The following is a 19,728-nucleotide window of genomic DNA, read 5'->3' on the forward strand; positions in this document are numbered from 1 at the left end:
TTATTTATTTTTTACTTTTTCCTGTTCCTCCACTTGTAAAAATAATAAACAATTGTTTACTTGCTGCTCTTGGCTCTTCGGAGTAAGTATGTATGTATAATTTTTTTCCATTTTCTGCATCCACGTTCATTTTGTATAGGACGTATCATATACTGCTTACTATACATTTTCTCTTATTAAAGTGAACCACCACAAAAAAAAAAAAACACTTAAAATTTTATATATATTTAAAAAAAAAAAACTATGAAACAAAAAAGGCCATTTTCATCGAATTTATAAATTCGCTAACCCGCATTGCCGCGCAGACCTGCACCTCAAACATTACAAGACTTGCTACATTGATCAAATGGAAATTCATAAACGGCCCGTGTTAGCGCACACTACAATTACCAGACCTGCAATTATCACTCTTTTCAATAAAGCGCAGGCACTGAAAGTAATGATTTGTAATCTTACAGACGGGGCCCCGAGCCGCTCGTATCCAACACCCAGCGAAGAAAAACGATTTCCAGTTGTGAGAAATAAAAATAGACCATGAAGTAGTAGGACGGTATTATAGAGCGGGGATAATTATTGCTTATTCTACTCATAAACGTGACCTCCAAACATGGTTTTCCAACTCCAAACCACATCAACCTCATAGAATCACTGGCTAGCAGAAAAAATGTATAAATATAATTGCTTTCTGAAATAAAGCCATGCCCCACATCACATCCAGATAATGATTTGGCTGAAAGAAAAAAAAAAAAAAAAACATAAAAAACACACAGCATGGTATGGAAAAGCTACAACTTAAAAAATAAATAAATTGTAGAAAAACGTGCAGTATCAGTTAAAAAAATATAAGCATCTCTCACAAAGTATAACCACATTTGTGGTTTATATTAAGCAGGTGGGGCCCAAAAACTGTGTTTAGAAGAAAAGGGGGGTATTGGGCCTTTTAAAATAAATGGCATATTGTCGAAACAGGCCAGCAATATTATATTGGTGAAGATCTGACACCCCAGCCAATCAGCTGCAGTCTCTTAAGGCTGGGTTCACAAGAGGCGGAATGTTCGCACGGAAATTCCGCATGCATTCTTAAGCCTGAGACCAAGCAGGATAGTGGTCGCGATTTGAAAAAAATACACGCTGTGGACAGTTGGCGCGGATTTAAAACCCCCGACATGTAAATTGCATCGCCGTTACCACTGCGGGCTCTCTTCTCCCTATATACACAGCCACAGAGAACAATGACAGAGTAAAATAGAACAAACTGCATTTTATTTTCCACGAGAGGATTACGCAATTTTGACACGCTAATGTGAGTGAAGCGGCGTAATGCAACGCATTTGATTAAATGGCGTATTGCCGCGGATCATATGCTTCAGGAACCTACAATTCAAATTTGGTGATGTGAGACCGGTATAACACCATGTGTAGGCTGCGTTCACAATTGGCATTTTTTGCTGCGTTTTTGAACCCCAGCAAAAAAAAATGTAGAAAACACAAGTGTATCAAAAAACACAAGCATTGTTTAACACTACCAGTAGCTTCTAAAAGCACATAAGGTTTTAATAATGCATACAGGTTTAAAAAAAACAAAACAAAAAAAATGTTTAAAAAAAAAACAAAAAAAATACAACTTTATTTAAAAGACAGGGAAACAAAAGATGAGGGCAAGGCCAAGTCCACATCAATTAGTCACAGACATAAATAGACTATAAATACAAATACAGACAATATATTGAGCAGTTCTGCATGATGAAAGAAATTAGGAGCCCAACTGTGAACCACAGCCCCATCCCTGAGGGCGCCCTATATCTAACAATGAATAAGAAAATAAAACAAAGGAAGAAGAAACAGGAAGAGCAGAAGCAGGAAAGGTGAGGAAGGGAAAAAAGAGGGGTGGGGAGGGGCAAATCGAGTGAGTCAATCAGAGGTAATATAGACAGGAAATTAGGTCGTATCTCCCAAAAGAACACAATAGTATGGAGTGCATTGAAATTCCATCCAACGCGATCAGGTCTTATTAAAAGTATTATGCAGGAAGGGGGTAATAGTCACCATGCACTTAAAGGGGTTGTCCGAGTTATGAAAGGGCAGCATAAGGAGTTTCCAATGGTGTGAAGTAACAAAACAGCCGATACCGCTCACTGCGCCAATTATTGACGAGTGCTGTCATTGGCTGCAGCGGCAAGTTTCCGGGCTGACTGCAACCTGTCTACAACAAGACAGCGGAGACCGCCGATGAGGGATGTACACAGAGTATCAGCCATTTTGCAATTTAACACTGCGGGGGACCCCTTCTGCTGCCCTTTAATAACTCGAACAGCCCCTTTAAGTTAGTTTTCCTTGGAAACCCATAGCGAGGTTATGGGAGAAGTCTGCTTCCATCACTGAGAAATGCAAGCTCGGGCAGCTGGTACTGAATGGCAGAGAAGGGCTCCCTCTTCCTCAACACCATATCAACAGGTAGGATCCACACTCGGCATAATTGTATGAAGATGTGATGGGACCCTGTACCGGTGACCTAGTAACTTGTACCTCGCTTCCTGAACACAAACTGATCGGAGACCTATGTGTGAGTATATAGCTTTGTTCTCTGTTCGGAGGTTAAGGCAAGACACAAATCAATTTCCAGTTTAATGTAAAACCGTGAGGAAGTTGATCCGGTGGGGATTGAACGCGATAAAGGTAATATGTCAGGCAAAAGACTGGAGTCAAGGCAAAGCTGTTCGACAGAGGACAGCGCTTGAAGAAAAGACAACCCGGTAGGGAGAGAAGGTAAAAAATGGCGAAGCTGAAATATTCTCCAAATCCCTAGAAGCACAGTCAGGCCAGGACAGAGGGCCAATCAGGTCTGTCCCCAAAATATACAACACAGAACAAATTTGCCGAAATCCATAAATTGAAGTCCAGGTCTTCCAACCCACAGAGGAAAAGCCAGATAGCTCAACATTGGAAAAACAGGGGAGGGTAGAGGAAGGATATAGGACTAAATGCTAAAATTAAGAGTAACAGTGAATTGTCGCCTCAGAGGTTGGGTGGGAGGACACAATACTTGATAACAACTTGAGCCACAGAATTGCCAATAAAAAAACAAACTGAAAATGACTAATGGGCACCCGGGGCTGAGGTTGGCTGTGGCAGAACCAATCAATTATGTGGGATAGATGAGAAGGAAGCTGGTATGACGTAAATGTTAGATAGCCCCACCCCCCTCACCCTCGGATCCACAAAGCAACACGTGTTTAAAGCCCATTTGGTCACAATGATTATCGCTCAAAAGCGGTCTTTTAAAGCGATAATCTTTGTGTCTAAATGTGCCCATCTTTCAGTTTTCTGCGAACAACGGTTTTCAGTTCTGCTTGAAAGCCATCCTTCAGCAGAACAGCTGATAAGCAGGACCGCAGGCTGTGCTCTGCCCATAGAGAGCTGCTTACAGAGGATAACATTGTATCAGCTGTCAGCCCCGCTGGCAGAGCAAAGCGAAAGTAATCAGGGAGGCCTGTTCCCCGATTACAGCTCCAGGCGGCTCACACGCTGCTACTTTGTACTAATAGGCATTAGTAGTTAATGCTATCTTTTGAGCGATCATCTTTGCAGTGTAAATGCACCCTAACTATTGTGGGTTTATTGTTCCAGACAAAGGAGTTTTGCATTGAAACAAAAGCTTTAAAACAAAACAAGCAAACTAAAAAAAATTAAAAACATTTAAAAAAAACCCCCAAAAACAACTAAAAGCAGGCCTTTACAGAACGGACCAGAGAGGGAGAAGGAGTAACACTTATGGCCTCACATTTAGAGAGGTTGATTCTGGAGAGCTGACCAGAATTCACACATCACGCATGCTGCTTTTTGATGCTGTTGAAAAAACTCAGCAGAAAATGCCAAGTGTGACCCGAGCCTAAAGCCGACTTGTATTGTCCTGCTAAGATACAGCATGATAGACCATTTGGGCGAATTATTAAGTTACACAAACTGAAGACAGAAGTAAATCTACATCATTGTATTACTCACATCTTTATGTGAGAAGTTGCGGACTACCATCAGCCTGGCATTTCAGCAGGTGAGGTTGGCAGTTTTGTCTACAGCCCACTTGAAGGCTAATGGATTAGCAAAAATATAGTAACAGATTATGACCATCTTCGCATAGCAAAAGTGAGGCCAAGCCAGTAACAGCTGCTCCCCTTTTAACCTCCTTGAAACGGGCAATTACGCTAAAAGTGCGCACCCACAGAATGAAAATGGGTAACCGTAGGATCAGACAAGCGAGCGTGCCACTCTTGCATTCATTTACTGCCTGTATATGGCAACCAGCGACCATTTTACCAGATGGGACTGAAGCCCCCCATTCAGGAGATAAGTGTGGGTCTCAGAAATGGGACCGGCACCTATCAGACATTTATGCCATATCCCGGGGACATGCCATAAATGTCTATGGGTGCTTTTACAAGGGACGAGTTGTCGGGTACATGATGCCCGAACCCTTGTCCCAGCGATAATCGGTCCTGCGTTTTTACCTAGGAACAAACACCTCTGACTTCGCTGAGTGAATGGAGGAGGAATGGGGCCGGGAATTGTTCTCAATCGTCCTTCAGACGGTGCATCCAACTACACCAATGATTATTTGTTCAGCTTCTCACTGGATGCCTTATCAGGCGGATCTTAAAGCGGTATTACAGTTATAAGTAGAGATGAGCGAACGTACTCTGCCACGCCCCTTTTTCACTTGAGCACCGCGATTTGAGTACTTCTCTACTCGGGTGAAAAAATTCGGGGGGCGCCGTGGGTTGCAGAGGGGAGTGGGGAGGGGGGGGAGTGTTAGAGAGAGAGAGCCCCCCCCCCCCCCGTTCGCCACTGCTACCCCCCGAATCTGTGCACCCGAGTAGCCAGGTACTCGAAAATAGCGATGCTCGATCGAGTCATTACTCGAAACGAGTATGTTCGCTCATCTCTAGTTATAAACTATTGATGGCCCATCCTTAGAATAGGCCATCAATAACACACTCCTCGTTTAAAAAATAAATAAATTAAAAAAAAAGCAAAAAACAACAACAAAGCACATAGAAAGTTTCTTTCGATTCCGACAACTTCTATGTGCGATTGTAACATTGATACTATTACAATATCAGAGCAAAAGGATTATTTATTTTGAAAAATGGAACCCTTGTAGGGAAGCTCTTGTACCCGGTTGTACCGCCTGTAGCTTGGATACAAGATGTGACACGGGCAGGCTTGGAGGCTCTAGTACCCTGTTTTATCCAAGCTAGAGGCAGTACAATGGGGTACTGGAGCCTCCATGCCCGCTCGTATCACATCTTGCATCCAAGCTAGAGGCAGTACAACAGGGTACTAGAGCCTCCATGCCCACCCGTATCACATCTTGTATCCAAGCTAGAGGCAGTACAAGATGTGATACGGGCAGGCATGGAGGCTCTAGTACCCTGTTGTGCTGGACTTCCCAGCAGGATACCAGCTGAAAAAAAAAATGCCATCAGCGCCGCCTGCTGAGAAAATCAGCGTGCAGCACTGATAAATCGTTGATTTCTAGCTAGCTATAAATGAGCGATGAATGAATAGCGCACGAACAGTGCATGATGGCAGCGCATTTAGACAACGATTATGGCTCAAAAGATGGCTTTTGAATAATAATAGTTGTGTCTAAATGGGCCTTTACCAATCGCCTATTGATGGCCTGTCCTAAGGTGGAGTTATCAATCGTTTACAACCCGACAACCCCATTAAAGGGGGTCTTTTGTAATGAGATAATCCGTTTACGCAAACATGCTAAAAAGGGTGCACGATCCTTGTGCGAGATGAATGTGGTAAGAAATACATCCTGTTTCTCTGTGGCTATTTATATAAATGTCATGAAACATTGGTAACAAAATTGCTGAGTAAAACCTACTGAACATGTATTTGACATCGCTGCTGCATTAGACAAAAAGCATTACAAGAGGTCTGATCAAGATCATCAGGAGCTTAAAGCCCCATTTAGACGGGACTAATGTCGGGCAAACAATGCAGCATTAATGATGAGCGATGAGTTTAACTATGACAGTACAGTGTAAATAGCAGCCGTTCAGTATTGAACAGCCACTATGTTAACTGAATGGAGAGGGGTGGGGGGAGCGAGAACTGAGATCTGCTCCTGTCGCCCCGCTGTGAGCCAGCGACACAAGCTCCCGTGTAGGAGTACGGGAGCGTGTATGTAAGGGGATGAGTGGCAGGCATAGTTTGCCCGACATTCGTCCCGTCGAAATGGGCTTTAACTAGAGATGAGCGAGCGTACTCGGAAAAGCACTACTCGCTCGAGTAATTTGCTTTATCCGAGTATCGCTGTGCTCGTCCCTGAAGATTCGGGTGCCGCTGCGGCTGACAGGTGAGTCGCAGCGGGGAGCAGGGGAGAGCGGGCGGGAGAGAGGGAGAGAAAGATCTCCCCTCCGTTCCTCCCCGCTCTCCCCTGCAGCTCCCCGCTCCGTGCCGGCACCCGAATCGTCAGGGACGAGCACAGCGATACTCGGATAAAGCAAATTACTTGAGCGAGTAGTGCTTTTCCGAGTACGCTCGCTCATCCCTAGCTTTAACCCTTTCATGTAAATTTACTGGGAAAAAAAAAAAGTTTTACATTTAAGTTCTTATGTAACATAAATGGTACTCACTTCATGCATAAAAGCAAATCCACATTCACACATGCCGGGACCATTTGTATCTTTAAAAAACCTACGCAGCTTCACGTTCCTAAAATGAATGCACAAACCTTGGGAATGGTTCATTAGATACTTTGTATTATCCCACTACATTTCGGGTAGGCGCAGCAAACGCCTGAACACAGAGGATACATTTCTTCAAAATAATCAATGTGAGGCGGCTGGAGAATATCAAGTGCAGAGAGGACCTGCAAAGAAGAAAAGACAAAGTCACTGGAGTAGCGCTGTAGTATATTATCTTTATGGCACGGAGCAGGGATAACAATGTGCCGCATAAATTGATTATACATATAAAAGAATGCATATTATATTACCTTACAAAGGACATCCAGCAGCAGACAGACACTGTGCTGAAGATAATATATTGCAAGGCAGATGAATACACTGAAGACTTAAAGTGGCATTCCCATCTCCATAAGTCATCCGCTATACACAATATAAGTGCTAATTGCTGATCGGTGCGGTCTGACCACTGGGACACCCAGTGATGCCGAGATTTCACACCCAGTACATCCTGAAGTTGACAGCAGTGCATCTCTGCTGCCAAAACTTCAGGATAAACCAAGGATGTCACCTCAGGATCGACGTGCCTGACATGACCATTTTAGTTAAAAAAAGGGCACTAATGTTTCAGACTAGTTATGCTTATGTAATAGCCTGTGAGATCAATCTTGTAATACTGTAAATCAAGCCTAAAATCACTGCCATTAGGGGTCTCCCTTTCAGCTTGCCTGCAATCCACTGCCTGTTGCTAGGCATTGAGCTTCTCTAGATAGTTTGACGCTAGGAAGTTTTACTAGCTATGGGGGTGGGGGTAAATCTTGTCACGTTCTAACAGCTTTATAAGTGAGGTTTATGGTGAGGTATGGGGAGGTGATGGGGAGCCAGGTAATTTATTTATTTATTTTTTTTATACTCTCCCAATCTTTCCATCCCACGCTTCACCCGGTGAAGTCCACATGCGGCATGAAAATCTAACCGTGTGTTCGCTCTAGCATGGACTTCTGCACCATCAATATTAGATTGTTGGGTTAGGGAAGGGGTGGCACGTCTGTCAGCATATCTGCTAATCGGCTGTTTCAAGAGGTTGTGTTCTGATCACTGTTTACTAGGTACAGCGCTGTACTTTTACTAGTGGCTGTGACTAGTATTACAATACAGCTTTATACCAGTCAAGAGAATGAGACTGAGCTGTAATACCAGGCATAGCCACTATAAAACATCCAGGGCTGTGACTGGTAAAAAGACCCACGTCCCCTTCAATCAGGGTGCTGACATTTGGACCCCAACAGTCTAATCTGATAGCTTATACTCAGGCTTCTTTTATGTGGCGCAATTTACTCCTGTGGACGACTGGCAATTAACAGGACTGTTCTTTACATGTGCAAGTTCAGACTAACAAAGCATTCATGTGATAGTTTGTCCCGCATAGAGAATCATTGCCGTTGGAAGCGCATCCACAGTAGCAAATGGCAGCAAACTATTTTTTCAGCTGCACTGAAGTTTGAATTGCTGGCAAATGCTGATTACGTGCGGCTTTATGGGAAGGGGGGGGGGGGGGGTGAAAGTGGGGCAAAGTAACGTTCATACAAGGATTTGTTGGCCTGTGTAAAAAGGGCCCTAAGGGTAGGCCATCAATTTTACAAAACTTTAAGTGATGCACCTGTTAAAAAGAAGTCAAGCCAATTTCTCGATTCTGTCCTCTCTCATCAGTCACTTAAGAAAGAGCGTTGGACCAACATAATTACGTTAAGAGCAGTTACATTTTTTTGCTTGCCACAAAGAAAGCCAAAGTAAAAATGAAGTACGTAAAGCGTAAAGTGGATAATTTCTATCATCTAAATAGATATAGTTAAAAAGAAAGGCGATCACCATCCATTTGCACTAGCTACAGAAAAAAAAAAAAAAAGTCAGTTTTTTGAAAAATGTCGTACTATGAAAGGTTACCACCAAGAGCTGCATCACTGAAAAAGGCATTAAAGGCCATTTTTTATTACTTTATTGCTTCAATGCACCTAAAAAAAATTTTGAAGGGAAATCTAAGTATCCTACCTTTGTGTCTACAGCAGCAGAGCAGACCCATGTGCCTCCGTTGTTACAAACTACAAAGCCTGTATAATCAGTCCTGGATTTAAAAGTCAACCTGCCACTGGGTTCATGCTGTCCCAACCACAGGCAGCACGAAACCAGGAGAGATATGCCCACGGCCCCCCACTTATGAAAGACTGCAGTGCCTGCTATCCCGCTCGCAGCATTAAGACTTGACAGCCCCTTTCCCTTTTATGTAAAGGGAGAAAGCTGTCTATCTGCATTGTATGGGTGGAGAGAAGGCAGCTTAGCCCGCTTCTGACTCAGAAGTCAAACTTCAAAGTGCGCTTGTTTGAAACGTTGCAGTGTTTCAGAATTCAAAACCCCTTCGGGGGCAGTCCATATACATGTGCTAGGTTCATGCTGCCCGGGGTTCCCTTTAAAAGAGAGTTTACAAAGTTGTAAAAACATGGCTGCTTGCTTCTAAAAACAGAAGCTCGCTCGCCTGTCCATGGGTCATTTCTGGTTTTGCCGCTCAGCTCCACTGAAGTAAATAGGGCTGAGCTCTAATATCACAACAACATGGAGAGGTGTGGCGCCGCTGTAGAAATTAAGCAGCCATTTTTTATCCTGGCCATCCCCTTTAAGCAACACTCCAAACTTTTCCTCCCGCTGTCTTTCAAACTGATAGCGGCAGTGAAACAGTGAAAAGCTATATTTGAGTTGTGTAGTTCTAGGTGATGCATATAACGATTAGTAACTCACAGCTATTAAAGATGACTCTAGGACAAATTAAAAACATGACTTATTTTTAGGGTTGTGAGAATCGTGCACCACCCACTTACACTTTTAAAGCCTTACTTTTCCTACAGTACATGCAGATACAGTCACAGTTCTTACATATATCTTACTACCAGCTTACATGACGCTCAAAAGTCTATATACATACGTACACAAGTCGTTTTAATGCAGGTTGTGCAACAATGCATTGGGCCAGTGTTTCCCTAATTCCAGTCCTCCTGACATTCCAATTGGTCAGGTTTTCAGGATTTCCATAATATTGCAAGGCGATGTAATTATACTCGGTGCCTCAGACATTGAGACAGGTGTACTTATGATAGGATATCCTCAAACCATGACCTGCTTGGGGGGGGAAATTTTGGAAACCTTGCACTGGACCATTGTTGACCATAGCTGGGAGCAATGCGAATACCGGGCAAGATTCTATGATGATTCGAGTCCACAATGACCCAATCGCTGATGTAGATTTTTCTCCTGCAGCTTAGTTTGTGATGAAGGCCTTTACTTATAGCGGCTGTCGCCCGCCTGTGATAATTTCCTGTAGTTTTACTCTTTTTGACCCAATAGAGTATATGGAGAATGCTCCTGTGTACGTAAACAACTTGATGATTAAAAGAGTTAGGGGAGGATGTCAAGAATCGTTCTGACGTAGAGGCGAGCACAGTCGAGCAAACCCCGGTGCTCCAACTAACATGTCCAAACACCTCATTGTTTTATAGCACAGATGGGCTATAACAGCAGACCACAACGTTCAGCGCCATTGCTGTCCAAGAGGAACAAAAAGACAAGCCTACAGGAAGTAGAAGAGCTCAAAATTAGTTCACTTAGGCCTCCCGCACACAGGCATACGGCAAAGCGCAGTGATTTCAATCGCGAAGCTTCGCCGGGATTTTACTTTCGGTTGACAGCGGAGTTTAGCATACCTCCCTCTTTGATAATGTGCGCCAAACTTCCAAAATAGAACAGACTCCGCTCGAAAATCACGGTGCTGGAAAACGCCACAATGGAGCGTCTGTCTGAGAGACTCCATTGAAAACAATGGAAGCGTTATACCGCTATTAGCGGAACGCTGAAAATCACCCCACAGAGAAATTTTAGATGCCTACTTGTTTCGAGCAGGAGCTCGAAACATGGCGTAGGTTTTTTTTTCTTCTATATTTATTGCGGATCTCCCATGGATTTTATAATTAAAATCGGCCCGTGGACATTGGGCCTAACTCATTTTTCGAGTTTGCAATCAGCACCCAGCCTCACACAGAGGTGTCCTTCAGTGGAGCTCCTGACATGTTCGGATAAGCCTTTGAAATCTATATTCATGTCTGAGTGTTATTAGCTCTATATTTAGAAGCCGACTTGTATTACAGGTCAAGTGATCCTGTTATAATTAAATCAATTATAGTATTGTAGTGTGTAGTTAGTATTGAAAAAAAATTGCCATTACACAAACAAATGTGTGATTAGAAGGATTTCACTTAGATGAAGGTAGAAAAGGCATCCTGATAAGAGTCTGCCGGTTTTCTTGGATAATTACATTGAAGGTAGGTCATGTGTTCTCTTTCTAAATCCATTAGCCATGGCCATGCATAATCTCTCAGTACACAAGTCTTAAAGTGAATGTTTAATCGGAAAATGACCTATTGTATAAATCAAGTTTGTATGTTAAAAGGCACTAAACTTCTCAGACAAGCTATGCTCATCTAAATAGTCTATCTCAGCAATCTAGAAATATACCTTCAATAACTAAGTTATTGCTTTATCACTTAAGTCTACTGCCTGTTAAGTACTGAGCTTCTGTACTGACTAAAATCCTCCTGGGACAGCAGAGGAGTGGGTATTCAGGTACTACCTCCCGGCTGATTGGACCAGAGAAAGAAAGGAAGTGCAGGACAGTGAACTACTGGCAGAATGCTAGGCTTGCAACATGGCTACTGCCTAAAAGTCAATTACAAAACAGCAAGGAAGCAGAAAAATGTGGAAAACAACCTGAAAATCTAAACTTAAAATCAAGAAACAAATGTATAAATAGCAGCAAATGAGTGGGTATGGGGTAACGGTCATATTTTAGAATTTTTTTTAAACTCTGTGCGCTTTAAACACTTAAGAATTGTTTAAAAATGGTTTGTTTTGTATTTTCGATGTCACAAACTGTTCCAATTAAAAAAAGGGGAAAAAAGTATGCGTGTGCCCCCTAAAAGTATGCCATAACCAGTATAAGACGTCCATCTTGTGCTATGTATGCAGTCCTTGAACAGCTGTTAGTCCATACTGCTGTGAGATGTGAGCGTGTTGCGCATTTGGAAATCTAGATCCTGGATCTAAATGGGCAGCTTGCAACATCGAGATCCATTGACAACATGGAAACGAGTTTGCTGTTCACTGAGCAGGAACTCATTGAGAAAAATGAGGTGGTAGATGGTACCATGGGAGTGCAGGATGATCTGGCACTAAGCTGGGTGACTGTTAGGAGGGATAGAGGGAAAGTGCCAGGGAGGCTAGTCCTGAATTGGCACATCCCAACAGGTCTGCAAAGTAGGCAGATGGGGGGGGGGGGAAATGCAATTACAGGATTTGCACTATTGCAGCATGATATGCCTTCTAACCGCCAGGGCGAGGTCTGCTCCAGTAGGAAAAAGAATAGGAGCTCAGGGCAGGTTAGACAGGTTCGGCCATGGGAGACGCCATTATTATGGGGAAAAACAGGGCAATCCGTCACAAAGACCGGGATTGTCCGTGTGTTGTCTTCCTGGCGCTCAAGTTCAACACATCATAGATTGGTTTGACACATTAGGGGTTGGTGAGGATTCAGCAGTCATGGTACACATTGGCACTAATGGTAAAGTTAGATGTAGGTGGAAAGTCCTTAAGCTCACATTTTAGTTCCCTAAAATCAATCATTTTTAAGACAAGGACCTCTAAAAGTAGTATTTTCTGAAATACTACCTGTACCATGTGCTACACAGGTGCAGACAGCTGTTTAGGGGGGTTTACCCCGATATAATTGTATCTTGATGCCATCGGAAGCTAGGCGTTTGACAGGAGGAAAGACTGTCACATCCCTAGCTTCCCATTGGCTCAAGAGGTGAAGGTCCTGGAAGGAGGTAAACTGCCTCCGTGGCTGTTAACTGCGCTCTGTTTCGGCAGCTAACCACCTGTACCCCGGCTGTACTGCTGTTTGTGGCCCGCTGCTGTTTGAGTCTCCCGGCGCAGTAGGCTCCCGACACCTTCAGTGGCGCAGTCGGCAAAACCGCTTCACGGCCCTCTGGCCTCCCTCATGGCCACCCCGGTCTGCACTTCTACACAGAGCAGGGTGGCGGCTTGTGAGCAACCATCGGGAAGGGGTTTCAGGTGGGCCAATGCGCGGCTGCAGCGGGGGCCGGGAAGCATCGCAAGTGCAGGGCATCCTGGATTGCAGCTGCATCACAGAGTGGGGTGCCGACTTTGGCCAACCGTCGGGGAAGTGGTTTAAGGTGGCCCAATGCGCAGCTGGAGCGGAGGCCGGGAGGCAACGGGGGTGCTGGGCGGCCTGGATTGCAGCTGCACCATCTTAATGGGCTGGCAGGACCTGCAGCCAAGGCAGATGTCCAGCCAATCAGGTACAGGGGGTGTAAACCCTCCTCCCCTGTCAAGCTTGACTACACCAGGTTTTTCCTGCTAGCGGCAAGATACAATAAGTAGCGACGAAAATGCTGAACTTTAGGAAGGCAAAGTTCAATTGGCTTGGAGATGCCCTAAACCTTATTGACTCGGACAATGTCCTCCAAAATAAGTGTACAGACAATAAATGGGAAAGGTTTAAGAAGCATCTTATATACTCTGTCAGCAGTTCATACCTTACAGGCATAAAGGAATTAGGAATAGGGGAAAACCAATGTGGCTCAATGAAGATGTAAAGGGGTAAACAAACAGCAAAAAGAAAGTGTTTAAAGGGGTTGTCCCGCGCCAAAACGTTTTTGTTTTTTTTTCAACCCCCCCCCCCCCCCCCCCCGTTCGGCGCGAGACAACCCCGATGCAGGGACGTAAAAAAAAAAAACCGCTCAGCGCTTACCTTAATCCCCGCGCTCCGGTGACTTCTATACTTACCGGTGAAGATGGCCGCCAGGATCCTCTTCCTCCGTGGACCGCAGCTCTTCTGTGCGGTCCATTGCCGATTCCAGGCTCCTGATTGGCTGGAATCGGCACGTGACGGGGCGGAGCTACACGGAGCCCCATTGAAGAAAGCAGAAGACCCGGACTGCGCAAGCGCGGCTAATTTGGCCATCGGAGGGCGAAAATTAGTCGGCTCCATGGGAACGAGGACGCTAGCAACGGAGCAGGTAAGTGAAAAACTTTTTATAACTTCTGTATGGCTCATAATTAATGCACAATGTACATTACAAAGTGCATTAATATGGCCATACAGAAGTGTATAGACCCACTTGCTGCCGCGGGACAACCCCTTTAAAGTACTAAAACAAGAAGCCAGAAAAGCAGCACGAAAAACTTAAGGGAAAAAAAAAATTATGGAAAAAGCAGCAACAATGGAGACTGACACTCATTGCCAAAAAGAGTAAAACGAACCCTAAAAAACTGTTCATCTATATAAATAGTTAAAAAAAAAAAATTAATACAGAGTACTGGCCCCTTAAAAAAAACAATGTAGGAAACTCTGTAGAGAGCGATAAGGAAAAAGCAAAATCTGTTAAATATTTTCTCCAGTGTATTCACGGAGGAAAAGGGAATAGGTGAAATGTAGAGTTATAAAGTAAACTCTCCACTATATGCCGCTAGTTTAACACAAGAAGGGACGCAGAGCTGCCTTAAAAAAAAAAAAAAAAAAAAAAAGACAAAATTGCCGAGTCCTGATGACATACACCCCCGGGTTCAAAGGGAATTAAGTAATATGATAAACAGACCATTTTTCCTTCTACTTAAAGGATTCTTCAGTAATGGGGTCTGGTTCCACTGGATTGGCACACAGCCAATGTGATGCCAATATTCAAAAAGGGTTTAAAAAAGTGAACCCAGAAACTACAGGCCAGTTAGTCTTCTATTGTGGGTAAAATGTTTGAAGGGTTTCTAAGAGATGCCATCCTGGAGTACCCAAATGGCAATAGTTGTATAATATCAGCATGGGTTTATGAGGGGTCGCTCCTGTCAAACCAACCTGATCAGCTTCTACGAGGAGGTACGTTCTAGGCTGGACCAGGGAGAATCATTGGATCTTGTGTATCCTGGACTTTTCCAAAGCGTTTGATACTGTGCCACATAAAAGGTCGGTATATAACATGATAATGCTTTGTCTGGGCGAGATTATGTGTAAGGGGGTAAGGAACTAGCTCAGTGATAGAAAGCAGAGGGACTGGCTATTAATTGTACTACTCTGATTGGGTTACTGGTAGGGTACCAGAGAGAGAAATACTGGACCCTATTCTTTTTACATTTTTAATGACCTGGTAGAAGGATTGCACAGTAAAATATCTAATATTTTCATGGCAATTACTTTGCATAGTTTGTATCATCTGCAAAGGACAGTATGCGGTTCCAAATGGATCTGGATAAGTTGGAGAATTCAGCAAAAAAGTTGCAAATGAGGTTTAACATTGATTAATGTAAGGTTCTGCACATGGGCAGAGGAAATGCATGTCACCATTACACAATAAATGGGAAACCATTGGGCAAAACGGACTTGTGGATTTTAGCTCAACTGAAGCAACCAATGTCAGGCAGCTGCTGCAAAGGCAAATAGGATCATGGGGTGCATCAAGAGGTCTAGGGGCACATGATGAGAACATTGTTCTTCCTCTTTACAAGTGACTGGTGAGACCACACATGGGATATTGTGGAAGGACATACGGTTTGAACAGGATCAAAAGTGGGCAATAAATTGAATGGGTGGACTACAATACCCAGAAAGGTTATTTCGCTTAGAAAAATGACAGTTGAGGGGCGAATAGCTATGTGCAAATATATTATAAGATAATACAGAGATCTCTCCCATCATCTATTTATACCCAGGACTGCGACAAGGGGGCGCCCTCTACATCTAGAGGAAAGAAGGTTGTTTAAACTTCTAGAAGCATAAGATTGGCCTGGACACCCTGAGTGTTACAATACTATGTTGTAGTCACTAATTACTTCAGAAGGGTTGTTGGTCCGGAGATTTACTCTGATTGCCAGATTTTGAATCACGACAGAATTTTTTTTCCCCCTAAATGAGGAAAATTTGTTTTTATCTCATGTAGTTTTTCTTGCCTTCCTCTGGATCAACATGGTGGGTAGGGTGGGGGAGTCATAGGCTGAACTAGATGGACAAAGTAGGTTACAAGTAGGAAAAATCTAATGCTTGGACATATCAATGGCAAAAGAAGACCCGGCCGCCAAACATGATGGCTGATACTGGCATGGATATCACAAGTGAAAGAAGCAGTGCAAAACCGAAAAACATGGAGGGAGCTCGCCTTTAGGGTCGTAAACGACTAAACAGCTAACAATAAAGTAAGTTAAGCTGAAAAAAGACTTCTGTTACTATGTTAACAGACAACAGAAAGTGGAGGAGGATGATGAGAACTCATGCTGGCCATAGATGTATATGAAGAGAAGAGGATGCGGGGTGGGACAGAGCAGGAGGCAGACACTCACACAAACCTGGCTGCTAGGGCTAATGGTGAGCCATTTACTGCTCGACAGTCCCTACTGATACCACATCTACACTGCTCAGTACTACGCCAGCATCCTCATAAATGCAGTTTTGTGTGTATTACATTGAGCAGAATGTACGGTTTTCTCCATGTTCAGTGTATAGAAGACAAAACAGCAGGCTTCTCCCAACAGTTCAGAGAGAACTGAAAATTAGATCTACACCCTGCAGAGGGGAGAACTGGTGATAAATGCAGGCTACGAGTCATAAAATGGACAGATCGTGTTATTTCTCATGTATACACTTTAAAGTTGTTAGATTAAGTTTTTAGCTGTCATTAATCCCAATGTAGGTATTAAAATAACTTTTCAGTTTACTTGCATTACCAAAAATGCCTGAGTTTATGATCCAGCGATGATGTATTATACACTCATCTCGTGCTCCGCGTCCTGGATTCCACTCTGCCAATATATGGTACGTCAGAGACATGTCATTCAGGCAGCTGTCTCATGTAACATTTGGAATTAGGAGGCGAAGCGATGATTAATGTTTTTTCCACAGATATGCAGGATCTTGTGTAGTATAGTGTTGTAAAAAGATTTTATATATATATATTTTTTATATCGGTCTCACACGGGTGTAATTGTCGTGCACACATTTTTCCCCGAACACGTAATGCCAATAGTCCATTAATTTGCATTGGGCTTCTCACACCTGTGAGTTTTTTTTGTGTACTCGCACATACACGGCAAGATAGTTCTGTGGATTGGCGACACGACGCATTTCATTGTCTACTTGCTGTGTGCTCTTGCACGGCACGCCAGCACACATTTCGCGTGAGCGCGACCTTAGGGCTCCTACCCACTTGCGTTTTCTTAACGTTGCGTTTTTTTTAAACGCGATTGGCAATGGGACTTTCTAATGTTAAAAACGCATCGCAAGTTTTTGCTTTGCGATTTTTGCGATGCGCTTTTAACATTAGGAAGTCCTATTGACATGTCCCACGTTAAAAAAATAGCAAGTGGGTAAGAGCGCTTAGTCAACTTGCTGCACAAAAATTGGCATTTTTTTCCTTCATTTTTATTCCACTCAAAAAACTTTTATGGAAAATGACTTACTATAATTTACACTAAAAACTGGAGTAAATTAGGGTGTATATCTGTCACCCTATAGCTGGCACAGATTAGTCTTTCTGGTGCACAGACTGGACAAAGATACAAATTTATTAAGGGAAGTGCACCTGTCAATAAATTTGGCGCATTTACACCCGCGCACTGCTACTAAAGACTGGCATAAGGTCATCAGTCTTTACTAAATGCCTCCTGTGTCTAAAAGTTAAGAACTACATAAAAATCCAATGATAAATATGGAATTTACAGTCCTCCCTCAGCTCTTCAGCGGTTTAGTGCTTTCTTGGCTCTTCAGCGGTTTAGTGCTTTCTTGGCTCTTCAGCGGTTTAGTGCTTTCTTGGCTCTTCAGCGGTTTAGTGCTTTCTTGGCTCTTCAGCGGTTTAGTGCTTTCTTGGCTCTTCAGCGGTTTAGTGCTTTCTTGGCTCTTCAGCGGTTTAGTGCTTTCTTGGCTCTTCAGCGGTTTAGTGCTTTCTTGGCTCTTCAGCGGTTTAGTGCTTTCTTGGCTCTTCAGCGGTTTAGTGCTTTCTTGGCTCTTCAGCGGTTTAGTGCTTTCTTGGCTCTTCAGCGGTTTAGTGCTTTCTTGGCTCTTCAGCGGTTTAGTGCTTTCTTGGCTCTTCAGCGGTTTAGTGCTTTCTTGGCTCTTCAGCGGTTTAGTGCTTTCTTGGCTCTTCAGCGGTTTAGTGCTTTCTTGGCTCTTCAGCGGTTTAGTGCTTTCTTGGCTCTTCAGCGGTTTAGTGCTTTCTTGGCTCTTCAGCGGTTTAGTTCTTTCTTGGCTCTTCAGTGGTTTAGTTCTTTCTTGGCTCTTCAGTGGTTTAGTTCTTTCTTGGCTCTTCAGTGGTTTAGTTCTTTCTTGGCTCTTCAGTGGTTTAGTTCTTTCTTGGCTCTTCAGTGGTTTAGTTCTTTCTTGGCATTTCAGTGGTTTAGTTCTTTCTTGGCATTTCAGTGGTTTAGTTCTTTCTTGGCTTTTCAGTGGTTTAGTTCTTTCTTGGCTTTTCAGTGGTTTAGTTCTTTCTTGGCTTTACAGTGGTTTAATCCTTCCTTGGTTTGGATTTTCAATGGTTTAGCCGCCTTAAAACTTCACTCATTGTTTCCCTATAATGTCCTTGATGGAACTGCAATCTCAGAAGCATAGATGGAAAAAACATCATCCACTTCAGGGATTTTTTGAGCAGGCAAGAGACACAGAGCTCTTTAAAACCACAGAGAAATGGGAATTATCTTTATTATTTAGTTTAAAATATCACTAATTCCATTACTTTTTAATTCAACACAGACTTTTGTAATTCATAAGAATCAGCTGTTCAGGCTTTTTTTATTTATTTATTTATTAATGCAGACCCCCTGCCGGCACAGGTCTAGGACCTCATGGCCGAACTACTGAAGGCTTCCATGTCCACAATGGGGACGCATACTCCAAAGAGAGGGAACTTAGCCCCATTTTACATGAGCATATGCGCATTTGCCTCAGCGCAACACATTTGCGCACTGAACAACGTTTTGCATGTTTGTTTTTTAGCACGTACCGGCGTATTTTACTGTACTTTTTCCACACATAGGGCATGTTCATTTGCACATGTCAAACAAAGAGGCACCGATTGAAATGGCCAATTCATGTAATGAGTTCCAGATGTGTTTTTCCCAGCAGAATTATGCATCGCCTTGTGTATTGTGCGAGCATTTGTGCACAACCAATTGACTTCTGTTGGGACCTTTGGCGCGTAGATAGTTTTGTTTTTTTGCGCAATTGAAATGTACAGAAAAAAAATACACACATATGAATGAACCCACTGAAAATCAATGGGGTGTATTCTGTGTATTGTGCGCGCAAATTTTGCGTTCACAAATACGCCCGTGTGAAGGGCGTTTTAATGATGCATTTTTTTAGTCCCCAGAGGGACTTCAACTTGCAATCGTTTGATTGCTCTTACAGTATAATACAATACCATAGTATTGCATTATACCATGTTCTGACACGCAGTGTATCAAGACGTGCCACAGGCAATCAGAAATGGCAGCTGTGGGGGCTTGGCAGCCCCAGTTTGTCATGGCGACTGAATGGTACACCTCTCGATCTCATCTTTAAGGGCTGTTCAGGACTTCCGAACACTGATGAGGACATTTAAATGCCACTGTCAGAATTAAAAGGTTAACAGCCACGGTCCGTGTGAATGCTGATCAGGACAATTGCAGGTGTATGTCTTCTGTCAAAGACCTCTAGCGCCTGATGTGTATGGAGTGGGATCGGCTCGGATTCCACTCCATACAAACCCTGCGTGCCCGGGACATAACTGCATACCATTGGGCATGAACGGGTTAAAATTACCTTAGCATTTTTTGGTTAAAAAAGGGTCTCCCAAAATAAACGGTTTCCCAGCTGGGACCTCAGCAATGAGGGGTAATCTGGAAGTAAGTTTTCAATAATCGCCTACAGTGCCATCACAGGAGAAGTGAAGCATTA

General features: G+C 43.4%; 1 protein-coding gene across 1 annotated transcript in view; it reads right to left on the reverse strand.

Moving 5' to 3' along the window:
* NLK (nemo like kinase) overlaps positions 1 to 19,728 on the reverse strand; it is a 145,403-nt gene that overhangs the window by 50,472 nt on the left and 75,203 nt on the right. Inside the window, exon 3 of the mRNA XM_066599640.1 lies at positions 6,828 to 6,883. Within this exon, the coding sequence (XP_066455737.1) occupies positions 6,828 to 6,883 (56 nt within the window). The remainder of the gene's footprint in view (positions 1 to 6,827; positions 6,884 to 19,728) is intronic.

The sequence above is a fragment of the Eleutherodactylus coqui genome, chromosome 4 (assembly GCF_035609145.1).
Source record: "Eleutherodactylus coqui strain aEleCoq1 chromosome 4, aEleCoq1.hap1, whole genome shotgun sequence".
Lineage (NCBI taxonomy): Eukaryota > Metazoa > Chordata > Amphibia > Anura > Eleutherodactylidae > Eleutherodactylus > Eleutherodactylus coqui.